At 43.8% G+C, this 21,048-nt stretch overlaps 1 protein-coding gene and 1 long non-coding RNA gene across 5 annotated transcripts in view; one reads left to right on the top strand and one right to left on the bottom strand.

Annotated features, from left to right (window-relative positions):
- Positions 1 to 21,048, bottom strand: part of FLNB (filamin B) — a 145,201-nt gene that overhangs the window by 65,517 nt on the left and 58,636 nt on the right. For all 4 annotated transcript variants that reach the window (XM_025885762.2, XM_073901412.1, XM_025885759.2 and 1 more), the window contains exons 3-8: positions 18,818 to 18,915; positions 16,393 to 16,540; positions 5,196 to 5,314; positions 4,278 to 4,355; positions 2,983 to 3,145; positions 1,764 to 1,961 (exon numbers count right to left, since the gene is read on the bottom strand). In XM_025885762.2, the coding sequence (XP_025741547.2) occupies positions 1,764 to 1,961; positions 2,983 to 3,145; positions 4,278 to 4,355; positions 5,196 to 5,314; positions 16,393 to 16,540; positions 18,818 to 18,915 (804 nt within the window). The remainder of the gene's footprint in view (positions 1 to 1,763; positions 1,962 to 2,982; positions 3,146 to 4,277; positions 4,356 to 5,195; positions 5,315 to 16,392; positions 16,541 to 18,817; positions 18,916 to 21,048) is intronic.
- LOC112834289 (uncharacterized) overlaps positions 1 to 21,048 on the top strand; it is a 32,928-nt gene that overhangs the window by 4,448 nt on the left and 7,432 nt on the right. The window lies entirely within an intron of this gene.

Raw genomic sequence — 21,048 nt, 5'->3', positions numbered from 1 at the left:
AAATGTCATGCATGTTGTTTACTAAGTAGCTTTTCCTTTCCAAATCTAACACTGCACATTTGACAGTGTTCTCTATGCCAGGAGTGGAATCACAGACTCCAGAGGATGAAAATCTTTACTCCACAGAAGGAAGACAATGCCTCCTCTGGTCCCTCCTCCCTGCAATGTCCTCAGCTGGCTATTTGGCAGACAACTGCTTCCGGAAGAGACATACCCACACGCTAGGAGTTAGGATTTTAGGTGGTTCGTGGATGAACATAAGTTTATGGCCCCATTTTATGGCAAGTGACATTGGTTTTCCATTATGAAAGGGGGATGAAGATTCTTTTTAATATAAAATCAGTTAAGTAGTGGAAGTACGTCAAAAGAAAAACCCTATCAATTAAACTCTAAATAGTACAAGTGGTGGACAGACACACGAGAGATGAAAAGTATCGTCCATGAGTGAGAGGAAGTCAGAGAACAGTATTAGAACAGGAAAGCTGTTAAAAATGCTTTCTTGCCTTATGTCAAAGAGAGTTTTGTTTATGAATATGTTGGTTTTATTTTTTTTTTCTTTGTCAAAAGGAGAAAAGTTGGTCATACCAGAAATAAGTCACAACAGGATGACAGGACTTCCCGCGGAGGGTTTTAATGTGCCTTAAAAAAGAAAAACAACCCAACACTCATGGAAATTCTGAACACGGGTAATAGTCTCAACATCAAAAGGGGAACTGCTCAGTTCATATAAACACTATTTGGAGCTAAAGGAAACCACCAGATCCTCCACCATTTTGAGATGTTTTAGACAGGTTTCAATGTAATTAGAGAGTGGGTTTGGGGTCTGGCTGGACAAGTGATGCTGACGCCTGTACTGTTATGTCCCGAGGTCACCAACAGCACAGGCCCAGCTGACATGTGCAGGAAGCACAGAGAACAGGCACGGAAGTCCCACTCAACCAGCCCTTACCCAGCGAGGTGCCTCTGGCCCAGTGCTCTCAGTTAGGAAGCCAACAGCTTCAGGGTCCAGGCTGACCCAGAGACAGGATTCAGAAGAGGAAGCCAGTTCTACAGACGCAGAGGCAGAGGACAGAACAGGGAAAGGCAAGTATTGGTTAGAAAAGGCAGCAGAGTTGGAAAACAAAACAAAACAAAACAAAAAGAACAACCAAGTCCGAAGGAAAAGGAGTCTAACATTAGAGAAAAATGCATGCTCTGGCTGCAGAAGGGGTTTAGCAGCAGGGTTAAGGGATTGACAGAGACCTAGGTTCTCCTTCTACAGATGCCTAGTCTATGCTCACTGACGCCTTAACGTCACCTAAGTCTTGGTGTCTCCACCTGCAAGCTGGAGATAACACCAGCGCCTGGAACACACTGGCTGGTGTGATGAGCAGATGCAGTGGTGCTGAGTGTGTGGCGACCAGTAAAGGCCAAGCAGTAGGGGCCACGGGGCAGTGCCACAGCTGCTAACCTCAGCCACGGGCACCAACAGCCCACACGGCCTCAGTCCTGCATCTCTCAGTGAGGACAACTCTCCTGTATGAGTGTTCTGGGAAGGATTCAATGAGTTAATACAAGTGAAGCACTCAGGTCATTGCTCAGCTCACAGGAAGATGTTAGTATGAATATCTTGAGGACACAGCAAGCCGCTTCCCACTGAAGGGGCCCTGGCAGGAAGGGGACAGGCACGAGTCCAGCATGCCCCCACTCTTCTCCTGGCCCTGGAGCCCAGCTGTGCGCATGGTCAGCCTGAAGGCCAGATAGCTGGCCACCCCAGCACTCACCTTCCCCAACCTGCACGATGAAGGGACTCTTGGGAATGGTGTCCCCCGCAAAGGAGACCTTGACCACATGGGGGCCGGGCTGCACTGGTTTGTACACACATCGATACACCTGGTTTCCTTTATCTTCCACCAGCAATTCCACAGTGTTCTTCCCCTGGGGATCCTCCACCTCAACACCAATGTCACCCACACCAGCACCTGGAAGAGAGCAAGCACTCCAGGAGCCCAGGTCACCTTCTCAGAACACTCGCTGCGGATGAGCGCAGGTGCAAAGTGCAGACGGAAGGAGACGGGCGCTCAGAAAGTCCACACTGAGATGCTAACAACTGTTTCCTGGTTGGGCTGGGAGGGTCATAAACTTTCCTTTTCTCCCCCTCATTCTCTATTTTTAAAATTTTCTACATTGAAAAGAAAGATGACATTTCATTTCATGAACTGTATCATTTTAAAAAAAAAAATTTTTTTTTTTTTAAACTGTGTCTTATCATTCCTCCCCCCACCCCCAGACCTGGCATAGAATTTGGTCTAGTAAAGATTCTTTTTTTTTTTTTTAAGAGAGCGAGAGAGAGAGAGAGAGAGAGAGAGCATGAGTGGGGGCAGGGAGGGGCTGAGGAAAAGGGAGAAGCAGGCTCCCCACTGAGCAGGGAGCCTGACATGGGGCTCGATCCCAGACCCCTGGGATCATGACCTGTGCTGAAGGTAGACGCTTAACCGACTGAGCCACCCAGGCACCCCTAGTAGATGATTCTTAAAACTTAGTTTCTTTGGAACAGTTATTTAGCCAAGGCAGGAATATGTACAGAAATTGATTGATTATTAATAATCAAAGCCAAGCTTGAGTGTAAGATCTTAAAGAAAAGCTGGTTTGGAGGGGCGCCTGGGTGGCTTAGTTGGTTAAGCATCTACATTCGGCTCAGGTCATGGTCCCGGGGTCCTGGGATTGAGCCCCGCATCAGACTCTCTGCTCAGCGGGGGGCCTGCTTCTCCCTCTCCCTCTGCCTGCCACTCCCCCTGCTTGTGCTCTGTCAAATAAATAAATAACATCTTTAAAAAAAAAAAAATCTGGTTTGGAAAAATCTGTAAATATAACCAACACACTTGAAAAAGGGCACTTTTGTTGGTGGTGGTTTGATTTAAAAGACAAAAGTTCAGGCATCCCAAGCCTTGGGGGTCCCCAAGGATTATCTCAGGCTCTGGAAGAAAGCCTGATCCACAATACCTGCTGTGTAGATGTCGAAGTAGGTGGGCTTATTGGCGATGTTTCCAGCAGCTTCCAAGCCTGGGCCTTTTGCAGTGACTTTACTGGCATCTCCCTGTGCTTTGTCGACATTCACTTCAAAAGGGCTCTTGGAGATGTGCTGTCCTGCAAAGAGGACTGTAACCTACGAGTGACAGACAGACGTGATATAATCATTGCTCCCTGCCCAGGGAGCGCCCATGTCAAGCCACATGCGTTGACAATCTCCTCTTCCATCCTCCAAACTATCCACACGAGGGTAGCTGGAACCAGGAGCCCCGGTTACGTGGCCTGAGTGGGATTCCCACCTGGCTCCATCTACCACATGGCTGGGCCTCGGACATCATGCCTTTAGCAAACTGAAAATGTTTACATTGGATAAGGGTGGCCTCTTTAATAGGAGGTGAGCCAATACTTCTACTTGAATCTGTAGACATTGGACGCTTTAACGCAGCTGCAGAAGGGGCCACGGTCCCCCCAGAACATAAGGCACAGTTCCAGGATTTCAAACCTAGAGTCAAAATGTCTTTCAAGGGACCAAGATCACTCATGTGAGATACAGTACAGATTTTCATCTAAGATTTGAGTCAGTTCTCGTCTCTTAAATTTTAAGGGGTATGAAGTTGGATTTCATATGAATTGAATTAATTACATCATAAATGCTCCCTTCAGGATTTTTTTTCCCCAAATTCCTGATGTCCTAAGGGTATAAGAAAAATCGATAGCCATGATGCCACATGAATTCACTAAAGGCCAAGGTAGTAAGTATGGTCTATGTCTCAAAATTTTGGCATGGTATTGACCTGTGTGTGCTGTTGAAGGCTTTCTTTTAAGGAAAGACACACTCCTGGATCACCCTACTCACTTATAAGACTCTCTGGGCCCCTGTTCTATAGGTCAACTAGACACCCACTCAAACAGAACTCAAAATGTTGCTGAGACAAAAAGCCTGGGGGCTAGACCCCCATCATTTCTCCAGGTACATGACTGGGCCACTGGACTATATTCAACTGGCCCTCTCCACACTCAGGCTTCAATAGAGATAGACCCTCCAGAGCACCCCAAAGGGGAATACTTAAGGAAGCACTGAAGACAACCCATAGCATCTATACTCCACGCATGTAGCTACAACCATTTGTTACCCAGATGGAGTTAAAAACAATCTTACATTGCAAAGAACTGAGTAGAAGTCAACCTTCCTAAGATACCCTCTTACACACATACTGATGCAAGCCCAGAAGAGCAGTCCAAGCAATAGTCATGACACCCCATCTTACTTTGTGCAACCCGGTGACCTTGGGCAGATACTCCACGGAGTATGTCTTGTTCTTGTCGCTGTCGGGGGTCACTTGTGCCTAGGACAGAAAATGAGCAATAAAGAAGGTGCTGGGTGTGAGTAAAAAGTACACCATGCCAGCCAAGGCCCTGAGGTGAGCTGCCAGGTCAGGCACCTGTCCTGGCTATTTCCTGCCCCACCACTACTGAAGGAGGCCCCGGGAAAGCAGCAGCCAAAAGTCACAGAAACAAAGTCACGTGGCAAGTCACAACTCCCTACTGTCCCAGGGCTGGAACTCGGTAGATGAGAGGGACCATAAATCAAGTCACTTCAACCTTTAGTGGCTCAGTAATTTATATTAAGAGCTTATGGAATGCCAGGCCCAGTGTCAGGTACCAAATATAAAACAAATCAGGCATAATCCCTGCACCAGTGGAAGAAACAGACCATATGCAAGTAAACTTAGAATTTCAGATGGTGCTAAGCATTAGGAATAAAATCGAGTCTTAAGAAGATAAGTAGAAGGAATGGCATGTGCAAAGGCCCTGAGGGAGGAACCAAGGATAGCCTGAGAAGAGAGTAAAGCATCAATTTTGTTATTATTCTTTTGGCCATCAGCATCTAAAACCTCAATTCACAAGGCCTTTGCTAAATCCAAAGTATCCTTTATTTTATTAAACATTGTAAAAAACAAACAAACAAACAAACAAAAAACATAACATTGTGTCCTTGGGTATCAATTTCTATTACCTTTCAAGGCCCAGCCCTTGGGCAATTACTTTGACTGCTCTAAGCCTCAGGATCCTTTTGATAAAAAACAATTTTTGTTCTGAGCCTTAATGAGAAAATGGAAAGCACAGTCCCTGGGCCTGTCACAGGCCCCAAAAGCTCTACTGAATGGCAGCACCTTCCAACCTACCTCCTCTTTGTTCCCTTCGGGGTCCTCAACAAACACCATCACCTCTCCTTGCCCAGCACTGATGGTGTCCACAGTGAACTTGGCCGGCTGCTTCACCATGTTTCCTGTAGGCTCGATTCCTGTCAGGTTTACATGAGCACATTACAAGCTGGGCAGGGCCTCGACATAGAGACCATCACCCACCATGTTTCCCTCAGGGAACTAAGAAATGAGACCCAGCCCTGCAGCTGCCATGTGGGAGACAGGGACATCTATGACAAGGATTATCAAACAGGTTGAAAGCCCTAAATTGGTCCTTGTTATTTTGTTTTTATTTTATTTTTTTAAGTAGGCTCCATGCCCATTATGGAGCCCAATGCAGGTCTTGAACTCATGACCCTGAGACCAAGACCTGAGCTGAGATCAAGAGTCAGATGCTCAACTGACTGAGCCATCCAGGTGCCTCTGTCCTTGTTATTTAAGCGATATCTGATTCTGAAATATTCAGAGCAATTCAGTCAGAAGTCTATATACAACTGTGAAAAATGATACAGGAACTACCAGTGGGGTTTGCCCCGAGGGAGGTAACATTGGGGAAGGAGGAAGGAGGTGTGGGAGAACGGCACATTTTTCATTAAAGACCATTTTGCATTACTTGAAATGCTTAAAAAATGGCATTTGATCAGTATTTCTTAAACTATTTTGAGATGACTGAGCAAATTAATGAGATATTCACATGCAGGTAAACGAAATAATACCCTTTATCTAGTTCCCCAAATGGTTATATCGAACAAACCCTAGTGTACACACACACACACACACACACACACACACAAAACCCTAGTATAGTATCACAATGATCCTGGGCTTGACAGTCAAGATACAGAACATTTCCACCCGAACGGAGGTCCCTCACGTTGCCCTTTTATAGCCATACACACTCCCTCCCCACCCCACCCTTTCCTTACCCCAGTAACCCCTAATCTGTTCTCTGTCTCCATAATTTTATCATTTCTAGAACGTTCCATAAATGGAATCACACTATGCAACCTTTTCGGGTTGGCTTTTTCCACTAAGCATGATCTTTTGTAGATTCATCCAGGTGGGTGCCTCTATCAATAGTTTGTTATTTTACTGCGTATTCCTTGATAGGAATGTACCAACATGTATTTAACCATTTACCCACTGAAGGACATTTGGATTGTTCCTAGTTGTCTATTACTGATAAAACTGCTATAAACATTAGTGTACAGGGCTGTGTATGGACGTAAGATTTCATTCCTCTGGGATAAATGCCAAGGGGTGCCAACTGTTGGGTTGTATGGTAGTTGCACGTTTAGATCTTCTAAAGAAACTGCCCAACTGTGTTCTCAAGCAGCTGCATTCCCACCAGCAATGGATGAATGATCTGGATCTGCTTTCTCTGCATCTTTGCCAGCATTTGGTATTATCACCACTTTCTATTTTAGCCATTCTGATAGATAGGTAGTGATTTTAATTTGCATTTCTCTTATGGAAATAACACTGAACATCTTTTCATGTGCTTCTTTGCCATTTGTACACCCTCTTCCGGGAAATGCCTGTTCACATCTTTTGCCCATCTGCTAACTGGGTTTTTTTAACCTACTGAGTTTTGAGTGTTCCTTATATATTCTAGATACTGGTTCTTCATTGGATAGGTGGCTCTCAAAATATTTTCTCCCAGTCTTAAGCTTGTCTCTTCATCCTCGTGACTGTAAAGAGTTTTAAATTGCTTTAAAATAAAGTTTTTGAGACTAAAATCCAACCGTTGTCTCAGCAGCATTTGGGGTTCTGTTTGAGGTGGTGTCCAGGTGGCCTGTGGGGTGGAGACAGGGCACTTGTCTTGCATGAGAGCAGGGCGATCCAGAGGTGTGCCTTCACTGTGAGAAAGCAGTCCAATCCTCGTGTGCCATGCCAAGACTTCGAGGCACAGACCATGCTTCATGAAATTTTTTATGTTCTGAATTTTGGTGAAGTCCAACTTATCGTATTTTTCCTTTTAGGGATCATGCTTTTGGTGTCAAATCTAAGAACTCTTGGCCTAGTCCTAGATCCCAAAGATCCTATGCTGTTGTTGATTTTCTGGAAGTTTTATAGTTAGATATGGTCCACTTTGAGTTAGTTCTTCTATAAGGTATGATACTTGGGCTGAGTTGTTGGTTTGTTTGTTTTTTCTGGCCTATGGATGCCCAATTGCTCTGGAACCATGTGTGGAAAAGCCGCTCTTTCCCCCCACTGAATTGCTTTTGCACCTCTGTCAATAATCAGTTTGCACAGTTGTGTAAATCTCTTTCTGGGTTCTGGATTCTGTTCCGTTGGTCCATGTGTCTATCCTTCCACCAATATCACATGGTCTTGATTTCCATACCTTGATGAGTCCTGAAATCAGGTACACTGGCTCCTCCCACATTTTTCTTCTTTTTCACAATCACTTTCCCTACTGTAGTTCCTTGCTTTGCCATATAGGCTTTAAATAATAATCTTTTCTGTATCTATGAAGAATCTTGCTGGAATTTGGATAGAAACTATGTTAGACCTATATGACAATTTGGGGAGAACTGATATTTTTACTCTTTGACTTTTTCAATCCATAAAAACAGTACGTCTCTCCATTTATGTAGGTCTTTTCTTTGGGGTTAATTCTTCTCATTAGTGTTTTTTGTAGTTTTCAGCATAAAAATCTTACACATTTGGTTACATTTACACCTATTTCTCAGTTTTCTGAGTGACTGTAAATGGTATGGTATTTTTAATTTTGATGTCCTCATGCTCATTGTGGGAAACCTATATGTTATACATTCCAGCATACAGAAGTACAATTGAATTTTGTATGCTGATCTTACATCCTGAGACCTTGCTGAATTCACTTATTCAAGGAGAGTTTTGGGGCTTTTTTGTATTTTGTCTTCTTTTGCTGTAGATTCTTTGGGAATCCCTACACAGACAATCAAGTCATCTACAAATAGGGACAGCTTTATTTCTTCTTTCCAACATGTGTGTCTTTTTTTTCCTTCTCTTGCCTGACTTTACTCACTAAAACCTGCATCATGATGTTGAAGAAAATGGTGGTGAGCATGGACATCCTTGTCTTAATCCCAATCTTAGGGGGCACATTCAGTGTTTCACCATTAATTATAATGTGAGATGCTGACTTTTTGCGGTAGCTACTCTATATCAAATTGAAGAAGTTCTTCTTCTGTCCCCTTTTTCTGAGTTCTTATCATGGATGCCTGCTGAATTTGGTCAAATGCTTTTTCTGTATCAATTGATGTGATCATGTGATTTTGCTTCTTTAGCTTGTTTTCACTGATTTTCTAATAGTGTGCCAGCCTTGAATTCCTGCAATAAACTCTGCTTGATCATGATGAATGATTATTTTCATATACTGCTAAATTCTATTTGCTACTATTCTGTTTTACGCTTTTTTTTTTTTTAATTTTAAGTAATCTCTACACTCAGCGTGGGGCTCCAACTTACAGCCCCTTGATCGAGAGTCACATGCTCTACTGAGCCCCTATACTTTTATATCTATATTCACGAAGGATATTGATTTGTAGCTTCCTTTTTTGGTATCACCTTTGTCTGATTTTGTTATTAGAGCTAGCTTCATAAAATGAATCAGAAAGTGTTCCCTCCTCGTATTTTCTGGAAGAGATTGTGTAGAATTGGTGTTCATTTTTCTCTACATGTTTGCTAAAATTCTCCAGTAAAACCACCTGGGCCTGAAGATTTCTTTTCCAAGAGTTTTTAAATTATAAATTTGATTTCTTTAATGGTTACAGGGCCACTCAGGTTATCTATTTCATCTCGGTTGAGTTTTGGTAATTTGTGTTTTATGTGAAACATCTATGGTTGTTACACACGTATTTTTTTTATGCCATGCTTTTTCTTCCTGTAATTGAAAGATTCCTTCTTTCCTCGTTCTTCTTCTGTCCAGAGAATTTCCTTTAGTCATCCTTTTAGGGTAAATGTGCTGGTGACAAATTCTTTCAGTTTTCTTTCATCCAAGAATGTCTTGATTTCTTCTTCATTCCCAAAGGGTATTATCCCTGGATACAAGAATCTGAGTTGACAATTCTCTCCTTTCAGCACTTGAAAAATATTGTGCCACGTCTGCCTCCATGGTTTTTGAACAGAAATCTGTCATTCTAACTATTTCTTCCTGATAGATAAGGTATCATTCCTCTCTTGATGCTTTCAAGCTTTTATTGTCTAATTTCCTTTCTTTTTTTAAAGATTTTATTTATTTATTTGACATAGAGAGAGAGAGAACAAATAGGGAGAGGGAGAAGCAGGCTCCCCCTGAGCAGGGAGCCCGACGCAGCACTCAATCCCAGGACCCTGGGATCATGATCTGAGCCGAAGGCAGCCACTTAACCAGCTCGGCCACCCAGGCACCCCTATTGTCTAGTTTCTTGAAGTTTGTCCAAGATGTGGCTTGGTGGGGATTATTTATTTATCTATTGGTGGTGGTGGGTAGGTAGGGGGTTTATCCTGTTTGGGTTTAGCTCAACTTCTCGAATCTGTAGGTTTAGGTCTTTTGCCATATTTGGAAGATTTCAGCCATTATTTCTTTGAGCGTTTTCAGCCCTGAGACTCTGTGTCCCCTGTGACATAAATGTTAGATGTTTTATTATTGTCCCATAGGTCCCTGAGACTCTGTTTGTTTTCTGAGTCTACTTGCTCTGCCATTCAGATTGGGCAATTTTTACTCTATCTTCCAGCTCACAGATTCTTTTCTCTGTCCTTCCATTCTGCTACGGAGCTTCTCCCGAGTTTTTGAGTTAGTGCATTTTTCAGTTCTAAAAATTCCATTTGATGCTTCTTTATATCTTCTATTTCTTTGCTGAGACATTCTATGCCCTTGCTGAGCTTTTCCATTTTTTCGCTTCTTTGAAGTGGATTTGTAAGTGCTTGTTGAAGCCTTTTTATAACAGCCGCCCTAAATCTTTTCAAATAATTGTAACATCTCTATCATCCGGTGTTGGCATCAATTGACTGCCTTTTTTCAGTTTGAGATCTTCCTGGTTCTTGGTATGATGACTGATTTTTTTTACTGAAACCTGGGTATTATGTTATGTTATAAAACCCAGGTTTTAGGGTGCCTGGGTGTCTCAGTCGGTTGGGCGTCTGCCTTCGGCTCGGGTCATGATCCCGGGGTCCTGGGATTGAGTCCCACATCGGGCTCCCTGCTCTGCAGGGAGCCTGCTTCTCCCTCTCCTCCCCACTTGTGCTCTCTCTCTCTCTGAAATAAATAAATTAAATAAATTAAAAAAAAAAAAACCACCCCGGGTTTTATTTAAATGTTCTTTCTTAGATGCCTTTGCATAATGCTGATGCAGCAGGGGAAGGAGGAGTGCACGTCTTGTTCCTGCCAATGGGGGAAGACGTCCAGGTTCCCTATTCAACCTCCACTGATTCTCAGAATGAGGGGGGCTCCTCATTACTAGCAGGTGGAGGTGGGAGATCCAGCTCCCCACTAGGCCTGCACTTGTGGCTGGAAGGGCTAGGAGCACCTCATTGCTGCTGACATCATCTACTGCCATCTCCTTATTGCTAGACTGTGCTGAGAGTCTAGACTCCCCCCTTGGCTCTTACTGGTGTAAGTTGGGGCAGAGAGGCCACTATCTTTCCTGGGATCCTTGGCTGCAGCAGAGCAGTTATTATCTTGCAGTGTTCTGTCCTGCAAGGCTGCCCTTTCCAGTTTCTTTGGCCAGAGAATGCAGGCGACTGCTTGTGTCCTTTGGTGTTTCAGGTGGGTGGCTTCCCTGTACCCAGTCTGATATATAGGAGGCAAAAAGAAAGCCCAGGGAACTCACTACTCTTTCGGCCCTTGGGTCCTGTGATCTGTAGCTGGTTTGTCTTATTCTCTTTCAGAGTCTCCGTATGTTTATCTTGTATTAAATGCCCAGGAATTTTAGTTGTATTCAGCAGAAGAATTAGGAAAAGGATTTCTACTCCATCAGCCCAGAAGCAGAAGTTCAAGTATTCCTATTTTAAAAAGTTTTTCTATGGGGGCCCCTAGGCGGCTCAGTCGGTTAAGCGTCTGCCTTCGGCTCAGGTCGTGATCCCAGGGTCAGCGGGTCCTGGGGTCGAGTCCCGCGTCAGGCTCCCTGCTCAGTGGAGAGCCTGCTTCCTCTCCCTCTGCCCTCGCTCCTGTGCACGTGCACTTTCTCACTCCCACGCTCTCTCTCTCCCCCCCTCTCTCTCTCCAATAAATAAATTAAATCTTCTTAAAAAAAAAAAGTTGTTTATGATGGAGAATTCCACATTCCATGTCTATACAGACATGGAGAGCTATCTACTGAAGCCCCAGGTACCTATCACCTTGACGCGACAACTCACGGCCAGTCTTGTTTTTACGTCTGCACTCCTACCTCCCCCCTCCTCCTGTATCATTTTTGATACAAATCCTAGACCTCACATCTTTATTTATTTTTTGAAGATTTATTTTAGAGGGTGGGGGGAGGGGCAGAAGGAGAGAGAGAGAGAGAGAGAACCTCAAGCCGACTCCCTGCTGAGCATGGAGCCTGACATGGGGCTCCATCGCATGACCCTGAGATCGTGACCTGAGCCGAAACCAAGAGTCAGACCCTCAACCAACAGCCACCCAGGTGCCCGTGGACCTCATAGCTTTAATCCATAAACATTCACTATGTATCTTTAAGACACATTTCTAGAATATCCACATCAAAAAAATTAACAATTCCTTAAAACCATCAAATATTCAGTGTTCCTGTTCCCTAGTACTCCTCACAATGAAGGGTGCTTATGGCTTGCTCTGCAGTGAATGCTTCACACAGAACATGGGTTTTAGGAAAGGTTTCTGCTTAGTTCGTGGATGCATGCTTTCAACACACCTAACCCTGCCAGCGAGCCCCCACAAAGACCTCCTTGTGGCTGTAGGTTTACCTCACTCCAGCCCTCCATCCTTTCAGTGAATGGGTCTCAGTGCATGCATCTGCAAGTGCCAACCAGCTGCTAACTGCAATCTGGCCAACGTCCAAAAGATAAAATTTAAAAAACCTCTCAAACCTTTTAAAAACTAGAGGATGAGATGTTCTCTATGCTTTCTGGCTCAGTTGGCAAAAATGAAGCAATGTGGCCACACAAGAGACAGAAAACTGCCCCTGCCCTTGGGTTCACCACAGGAACAAAGATAGTATCTTAAGGCCCGACCCATGTGGCCTCACGTGTGGCCCTGTTGCCTAAAATGACACTTGGTCCTCCTACTTAAGAAGAAAAAAGGGGCGCCTGAGTGGCTCAGTCAGTTTAGCGTCTGACTCTTGATTTCGGCTCAGGTGATGGTCTCAGGGTCATGAGACCGAGCCCAACATTGGGGCTCCGAGCATGGCGTGGAGCCTGCTTAGGATTCTCTCTCCCCCTCTACCTCTGTCCCTCCTCCCCAACACTGCCTTCCCACACTCACACTCACTCTCTCAAGAAAAAAAAAGAGAGAGAGAGAGAAAGAGAGGGAAAACAGAACTATCGTATAATTCAGCAATCTCACTTCTAGGTATAGATGAAAAAATTGAAAGCAGGGACTCAGATACTTGCATATTCATGTTCACAGCAGCATTATTCATAGGAGCTAAAAGGTGGAAGCAATCCAAATGTTCGCTGACAGAAGAATGGATGAGCAAAATGTGGTATATCAATGGGGTGAGGTATTTATTCAGCTTTAAAGGAACAAAAATTCTGACACATGCCACAACATGGACGAACGCTGAAAACATACTAAGTGAAGTAGGCCAGACACAAAAGTACAAATATTGTATGATTCCACTTACATGAGGTACCTAGAATAGGCCAATTCATAGAGACAGAAAATAGAATGGTGGTTTTCAGGGGTTGGGGGCAGGGGGAGGGGAGGGCTATAGTTTAATGAGATTAGAGTTTCAGTTTGGGAAGATAAACACATTCTGGAGATGGATGGTGATGATGGCCATACAACACAGGGAATGTACTTAATGTCACTAAATGGTACATTTTTTAAAATGGTTAAAATAGGGAATGTTGTGTTATGCATATTTTACCACAACAAAAAAAAATGAAAAAAATATGTACCTATGCATACATATACAGGTGTGTATTTTTCTTTTAAGGTGTGTTTCCTCCACAAGGACACAACACTTAAAAAAGAAAAAAAAAAAAAAAGGCAGATGAGGGGCACCTGGCTGGCTCAGTCACTGGAGCATGTGACTCCTGATCTTGAGGCTGTGAGTTCAGGCCCCATGTTGGGGTGTAGAGATTACTTAAAAATAAAATCTTTAAAAAAAAATGGCAGATGAAGGAAATGGCAATGACTAGCCACATTCCTGACTACAGCAAATAGTCATTTTCTAGAAAACAGCATCGTGAAAGGAAACCGTTTCACATTAACAATGGGGAAGCTGGACAGCCAGTGATAAGGTGACTGCAAATAAGCATTTTATGCCTTGATTAGATTTAATCCCCTTGACCAGTTTTGTCGACAAGAGATTTATTTGGCCCTTTGAAGCCTTTTTTTTTTTTTTAAGATTTTATTTGAGAGAGAGACCAAGTGGGGGGTAGGGGCAAAGGGAGAGGGAAAGCAGACTCCCCACTGAGCAGGGATTCCCCCCCCCCAGCACGGGGCTTGACCCCAGGACCCCAGAATCATGACCTGAGCCGAAGACAGACGCTTAACCATCTTGAGCCATCCAGGCACCCCAGCCATTTGAAGCTTTTTGCCATGAAGGAAGCATAACCTTGAAAAATCCAAGATTCCTTATTCTAGCTACCACCTTTGGTTATGGCTCAGTTTTAAAGCAAGCATGGACATGCTAACCTCTGAGTGAGTGCGCATCCTGGGAGGGCTTCAAACAAAGTCCCCAGGCCCCACACTGTCTTCACTGTATGTATACAATGACTGCATACAAATGATTGCACGGATGGCAGCTCTATGCCAAAAGGAACCTCAAATGGCAAGTGGGTTTGTTCCAGAACTATCAGGCTGTCTCTGCTGTTCTAAATCATGCTAAAAAGACAGATGAAAAGAACCTGACCACTAAGATTGAGAACCACATACAGCACCACTGCTCTGGTTCTGTGTTACCTTAAGACTAAGCTGATACCAGGTGGGGAAATGCTATCTTCAAAGGGAATGAGTGTATGGGATATCCTGTTACAAGCAAGTGCTCTGAACTCTTCAGAAAGTCAATGTCATTTAAAAAAACAAAAAACAAAAAAAAAAAAACTGAGGGGGGGGCAGGTAGCGCCTGGGTGATGCGGTTGGTTACATGTCCAACTCTTGGTTTCGGCTCAGGTTGTGATCTCAGGGTCGTGAGATTGGGCCCTGCACTGGGCCCCATGCTCAGTGCAGATCCTGCTTAAGACTCTCTCTCTTCAGGGTACCTGGGTGGCTCAGTCGTTAAGCGTCTGCCTTCAGCTCAGGTCATGACCCCAGGGTCCTGGGATCGGGCCCCACATGGGGCTCCCTGCTCCGTGGGAAGCCTGCTTCTCCCTCTCCCACTCCCCCTGCTTGTGTTCCCTCTCTCACTGTGTCTCTCTCTGTCAAATAAATAAATAAAATCTTTAAAAACAAAAAAGACTCTCTTCCTCTCTCCCTCTGCCCCCCCACCTCCCTAAATACAAATAAACAAATCTTTAGGGAAAAAATTTTTTTCAGGAAAATTATTCTAGATGAAAAGAGTCTATAAAGAAACAAGAAATATAATATGTGAATCATTTTTTAAGATTTTACTTGAGATACAGTGAGAGAACGAGACGGAGAGAGAATCTGAAGCAGACTCCACACTGAGCACAACCCAACTTGGGGCTTGATCCCACAACCACGAGATGATGACTTGAGCCAAAACCAAGAGTCAGACGCTTAACCGACAGAGTCACCCAGGCGCCCCTGTAGTAAGTGAATCTTAATCAGATCTTGGTTTATAAAACAACAAAAACTATAAAAGATGATTTTAGGACAACAGGGACATGTTCATATAAACTGGATATTAGCTGATATGATACTGTTAATTTTCTTATGTGTGATCATGAATACGGTGGTTATGCAAGAGGATGCCCTATTTTTAGGAGAGGCTTGATGATATATTGAGTGAACTGTCACGATGCCTGCAATTGATTTTCAAAGAATTCAACAATCTCACACACACATACACATATACAGGAAGGGCTAGAGAAAACTATTATGTTAGAAAGGTTAGATTCTAGCAGAGGATATACAAGATAATTTGTGTGTCTAAATGCTATCCCAGGGGCGCCTGGGTGGCTCAGTCGTTAAGTGTCTGCCTTCAGCTCAGGTCATGATCCCAGGGTCCTGGGATCGAGCCCCGCATCGGCCTCCCTGCTCAGCAGGAAGCGGGCTTCTCCCTCTCTCACTCCCCCTGCTTGTGTTCCCTCTCTCACTGTCTCTCTCTCTCTCTCTGTTGAAAAATAAATAAAATCTATTAAATAAATAAATAAATAAATAAATGCTATCCCAATGGTAGTTATAAAAATTAAGAAATATAATCCATTCCTTCCCTTCTCCATAAAAAAGGGAACAAATTGTACCTCACTGTGCTAATCTTTACCAGAAACCACACCAGGCTGAAGTGCAATGTTCTTAAAAAGCTGGTGTGTTTGAAGTCAGGTGCCAACCAGAACACCAAATGCCTCACAAAATGCCTTCAACCCACCATAATGTTCTGAGCAGAACACTGCCCTGCAGCTGCCTTCGTGATCATCAACAGGATGTCTCAGCGAGGAAGTGTGTGGGGAGTCACAATCGCTACCCCCCAACCTGGAAATCTTGAAGCAGAAGGAGCATGACCAAAGGAGAAATGAATCAGCAGCCAGATGACCCAACTCCTGTTGATGGTGGTGATCTGGGGTGGGCACCCCCACCTCCAGTGGATCGGGCCTCTGATTCCTCATCTGAAAAATGGGAACAATAGTCCTCTCTTCGTCCCAGGATTACTGCACTAAAATCACAACGCTACAAACTCCTCGTTCTCCATCAGGTTAAAGCAGCAGTGCCTAGATTCGTGAAGCAGCAACGAGGGTCACAAACAAATGGACCTTGAGGTAAAAAACAGATGATAAAGGAGGCCTGGGGTATCTAAAAGGTCAAGCCTATACGTTCTTGATACTACACATCTTCCTCCTGAAGCCACATAACCATGTCTAAGACCAGAGGACAAGCCTCAAACCCAGCAAGACCAGTGCTTACCTCGGCCATAGGCCCTGGCTTTCTTCGGGTTGAGTTTGGGTTTAAGAGGAGCCCCGGGCTTGAGCTTGGCTTTGGGGAACTGGGACAGGTAAGTCATCACTGAGTGCTCGTCCACATCTGGATGAATAATTTCTTCAGGAGTGATGACCTAGAATAAAGCCCGGTAGGTGAATGCCCAGAACACATCCCTTGTAACTGTCAAAGATGTGCAAATGTCTCTTAAGCCAAGCACTACAAATTTAAGAAATTGAATCAAGCTCTAAATTAAGGAAATCACATTAAAATGACATGGCAACGTCAGTGTTTTTAACCTTTTAGAGGTGTCAGTCTTCCTTTTGGAAGCTGAGGACCCCCTCCAGACAATTCTATATGTAATTTCCAGAGGTGCACACCTGTCCCTGAAAGAAAGCTTACTCATCCCCCAGAGAAACTTCCCAGAAGGGGTAAGCTACATCAAGTGAGAAGAAACAAGTACACAAGGGATTGGAGCATATTACCAAAAAGCACATTACTGTCCTTTTGCTTTGCTCATCTACTCATTGCCTGCATCTCTAGTGATTCTGTTACTAGTAAAAAATAGTAATAAAAACAAAGCAACAACACAGGATGTATTAGACATGTGGTCTTGTTCCAGACTGGATACTTGTATCCTCCCGAAGTTCATATGCTGAAGCCATAACTGCCAGTGTGATGGTATTAGCAGGTGTGCCTTTGGGAGGTAAGTAGGTTGAGATGAGGTCATGAGGATGGAGCCCCCATGATGGGATTGGTGCCCTCACAAGAAGGGGAGGAAAGACCAGACCTCTCTGTCTTTGCCATGTGAGGACACAGCAAGAAGCCAGCTGTCTGTGAGTCTGCAAGTCACAAAGAGCGTCCTTCTCACCAAGCACAGAATCTGCTCGTACTTTGCTCTTGAACTTCCAGCTTCCAGATTTGAGAAATAAATCTCTGTTGTTTATGCCATCCAGTCTATGGTATTTTGTCATACAGCAGCCTGAGCTGACTAAAATGGGTTTCAAGACATTATGAGCTGTTCAAAGAAATAGGGAGGAAATGAACTTCTCCTGACATACAGCCGAGGAGCAAGATTATGCCCATGCCGGACAGGTAGGCATCCCCCCGCTCCCCCGACGAAGGCATCACAGCCTCAGGTCCACTACTTGACCCAGCCCTAAACAGTACAAAAAAAAATCCCTCTGCCCCCAACAAGGGTGCTGAGAAGCTAAGGTGCTATTCCTCAGACCCAGCAGAAGGCTCTGTCTCAAGAACCAGGTTAACCAAATGCAGATGAACAGCATATATACCCCGCTTCCCTCACCCCACAGTAAAACAAAACAAAACAAACAAAAAACCACCAGAAAACATTCTGATAATTAGCCTTCAGCAACAAAACAGTTACTTGGGTTTGAACAGTTGCCTTCACCCATTCCATAAAATGTAGGAGGTGGGTTGATTTGACATTTCTTCCAGGCAGCTCCTTCAACAACTACACAGTGCCAACATCACATGAACATCAAAAAGGAGATGGTTTTACGTTTATAAGAGGAGATGAAAAACATACCAAACCACTTACTAAGGGTGGAAGACCTAAGAAACGGGCCATGAGGCAGAGATAATGATGTCAAAACCAAACCAAAGAAATACTGGCAAGTTTTTCTACCTCCCAAGGGATCCTATTATAAAATACACAGAACTCAGCTCTGAACACCAGCTTAGACCATAATGTTAACATGTGGTGAGGTCATCCCTCCATGGCACTGGCTACCTACAACTGCTCTTGACTAGGGCTTCAAACATGGGAGTCTGGGGCAGTTTTTTAGCTTCCTTGGAAAACCTTAGAAGATAGGACCTCAACTACGCAATGTGGCTACTGCAGATGGTATCCAGGAGTTATTCAATTTCCAAGTTCTCCTGTTATATTCTTGTGATAGGATTATGAGCAATACAAATTCTTCCACAATTTCCAATAATGGTAGGTTATCCTGGTATAAATTTCTTAAAAAGTTCTAAGTCCTGTGACTTCCCCTAAGATATTGGATTTAAAAAAGACTTTTTAAGTGTGTACAAAGTGGTCAAATATTGGCTATTTCTTACAGTGCAACTCAATCATTAAAGTCTACATTTGCAGTCTGGTGTCCCAAGACGGTCTTTTAAGATCTTTGGAGCAAAAATACTACAAAATTTGCCACATGTGACAAAGAGCAGTGTGAAGATTTCTGAATGATCTACCAGCACCCAAGTCCATGAGAACCTATTATTATGGGTAAACTGAGGAAGATGGGAGCGTGCCAGTGGCAATACTCTTTGAAGGCTCATGCTGAGGAGGTCAGACCACCTGGTAGACACAAAGAGGCATCCACAGGGGCCAGCACAAGCTGGAGGATGGAAATAGCCTCACGGAACACGGCGCTGTTCATGTATATACCTGTGGGACCCCCAGCCAGTCATCTGCTTGCTGCATAGCTTCCCGTGCATTATCCACAGGCTTTCGTGGATCCCACGATTCCCAGTCTGGGCACAGACCTGTTAACATAACACAAAAGATTCTGTTAGTATTAGCTGACTGAAGAGACTGAAGGAAGCCCCGTGCGTAAATTAAACCCCCTGGGTATCTTAATTTAGAGAGCAATTTCTTCCAAAAAATCAGTCAATTATATACCTTAAGGGCAACAAGTATAACAGATCTGAGTATGCCAGCGTGGAAACTATTCTGAGACTAAGCTGAGGCTTCTCCTTCAGGCTGTTATTTTCTCGCATTAACACAGAGATTATCCATTCCTTGAAGGTGTGGTATAAATAAAGTCTGTAAAACTCCTTGGGCCTGGTGCCTTTTTGCAGGAGATTTTTTTTTTTTTTTTTTCCTCCTACCACCTTCATACTTCTGTCCTCTGGTCACCAAATGTGTAGGATTCACGCCAGCTGGATAATCCTACAATTTAACTCAAATCTGACATTAACTATGTGGAGTTAGTGTCAGATCCCGCAGGTGAAGGGCTCAGTCCCAGAAGAATGCCCCCATCCTCCACTTTGGATGTCACCTGCAAGTCCAGGTTGTCACCTGGGCTTCTAACAGCCCAGCTATAAATTGGAGGTTCCCACAACTCTTCTTCAATTCATTTACTAGAGTGACTCACCGAACTCAGGAAAACAGTTTAATTGCTAGATTGCCGATTTATTATAAAAGGATGCAACTCAAGAACAACCAGATGAAAAGAGATGCACACAGCAAGGTATGGAGCATCCATCATCTTGGGGTGTGCCATCCTCCTCACACCTCCATGTGCTTACTGACCTGAAAGCTCCCCAAAATTTGTAGTTCAAGAAATTTTATGGAGGTTTCATTATGTGAAGTAGGCACGATTGATTAAATCACTGGCCATTAGTGATTAACTCAACCTTCAGCCCCTGTCCTTTCCCTGGAGGTCAGGAGATGGGGCTAAAAGTTCCAACCCTCTAATGGTTGGTTCTCCTGGCCCCACTCCCATGCCTAGGGGCTGTCCAAAAGTTATCTCATTAACATAAACTCAGGTGTGGTTGAAAGGAACCAATATCATGGTTCTTACCACTTAAGAAATTCCAAGGGTTTTTAGAGCTCTGTGCCAGGAAAGGGACAAAGACCCAAATATATATTTCTTATTATTCTAAGTCACAATATCACAATCCAGTTCCTAGATACATCTAAAAAGACTACGCTAGCATCTGTATAATTGAAAAATCCACATGCCCAAAAGCCCAAACCTAGAATCATCTTAAAAACCTTTGTAAGCACAAGAAGTATAGGACTAAAGTAAACATCCACAGTTCAAACTGGTAAAGAGGTATCTTAAAATGTGTCTGTAGGTGGAAGCAAGGAAGAAGGTGCCAGGAAATTAACTAATGCTGAGCTCTGAGTTAGTTCTGGATAACACTAGCTGACAGGTTCTCAAGGAAGAATGAAGCCTGGAGTTTAAGTCCTCCCTCCCTATTCAATACAGACTAGCCAGCTCTGTTTGCAGCATGGTGAGAACCATTTGCTTACTAAAAACAAATGTGATTGGAAAATATGATTATTAGAGTAAGTTTTTTATTAGAAACAATTTTGGGGATGCATATAAACATGGGCTCTGGTTTTTCTATTGAGTGTGTACCAGCAAACTCTACCCATCAATCTAAACCCTCCAGTGCGGATAATTACTACTTTGATGTACACTCAACCACTCAGAAAAGGGTGGAAAAACCTCCAACTGGATCCTGACCAAACACTATTTCATAGCAATGAAGAAAGAAAAGGGTGGAGAAAGCCATATATAGTCAACCCAGGGGTCGATAAAAATGGGTACTTTCCACTCAAGGGAAGGTTTTCAATTTTCATGCCAAGTCAACTAACAGGGCCACGTGTTTCTGCTGAAGTCAATGGGAAACCAGGCACCAACTGTGGGAAGAAGCAAGACTTTGGAGCCTGAAAGCTAAACCAGGGCCTGCTCCAAGAACTACGGGTTTCACCAGGAATTTGCGTAAATAATTGAGTTCAATGTTCAAAAAGTCAAGGGATACACCTAGAAGGTAAACAGAGCCATTTTTAGTTCCCTTTGCTCTTACAGTGGGCTAAAACCAGGAGAATACACCAATCCCAGCAAACCCAGCTTATCCACTGGAAAGCCAAGAGGCTTGGGGCCC

Source organism: Callorhinus ursinus, unplaced genomic scaffold (assembly GCF_003265705.2).
Source record: "Callorhinus ursinus isolate GAN/ISIS: 27379988/994484 unplaced genomic scaffold, GSC_fseal_2.0 scaffold15, whole genome shotgun sequence".
NCBI classification, from domain to species: domain Eukaryota; kingdom Metazoa; phylum Chordata; class Mammalia; order Carnivora; family Otariidae; genus Callorhinus; species Callorhinus ursinus.
Note: the sequence above shows the minus strand (reverse complement) of the source record. Positions and strands in the feature narration are given on the sequence as shown.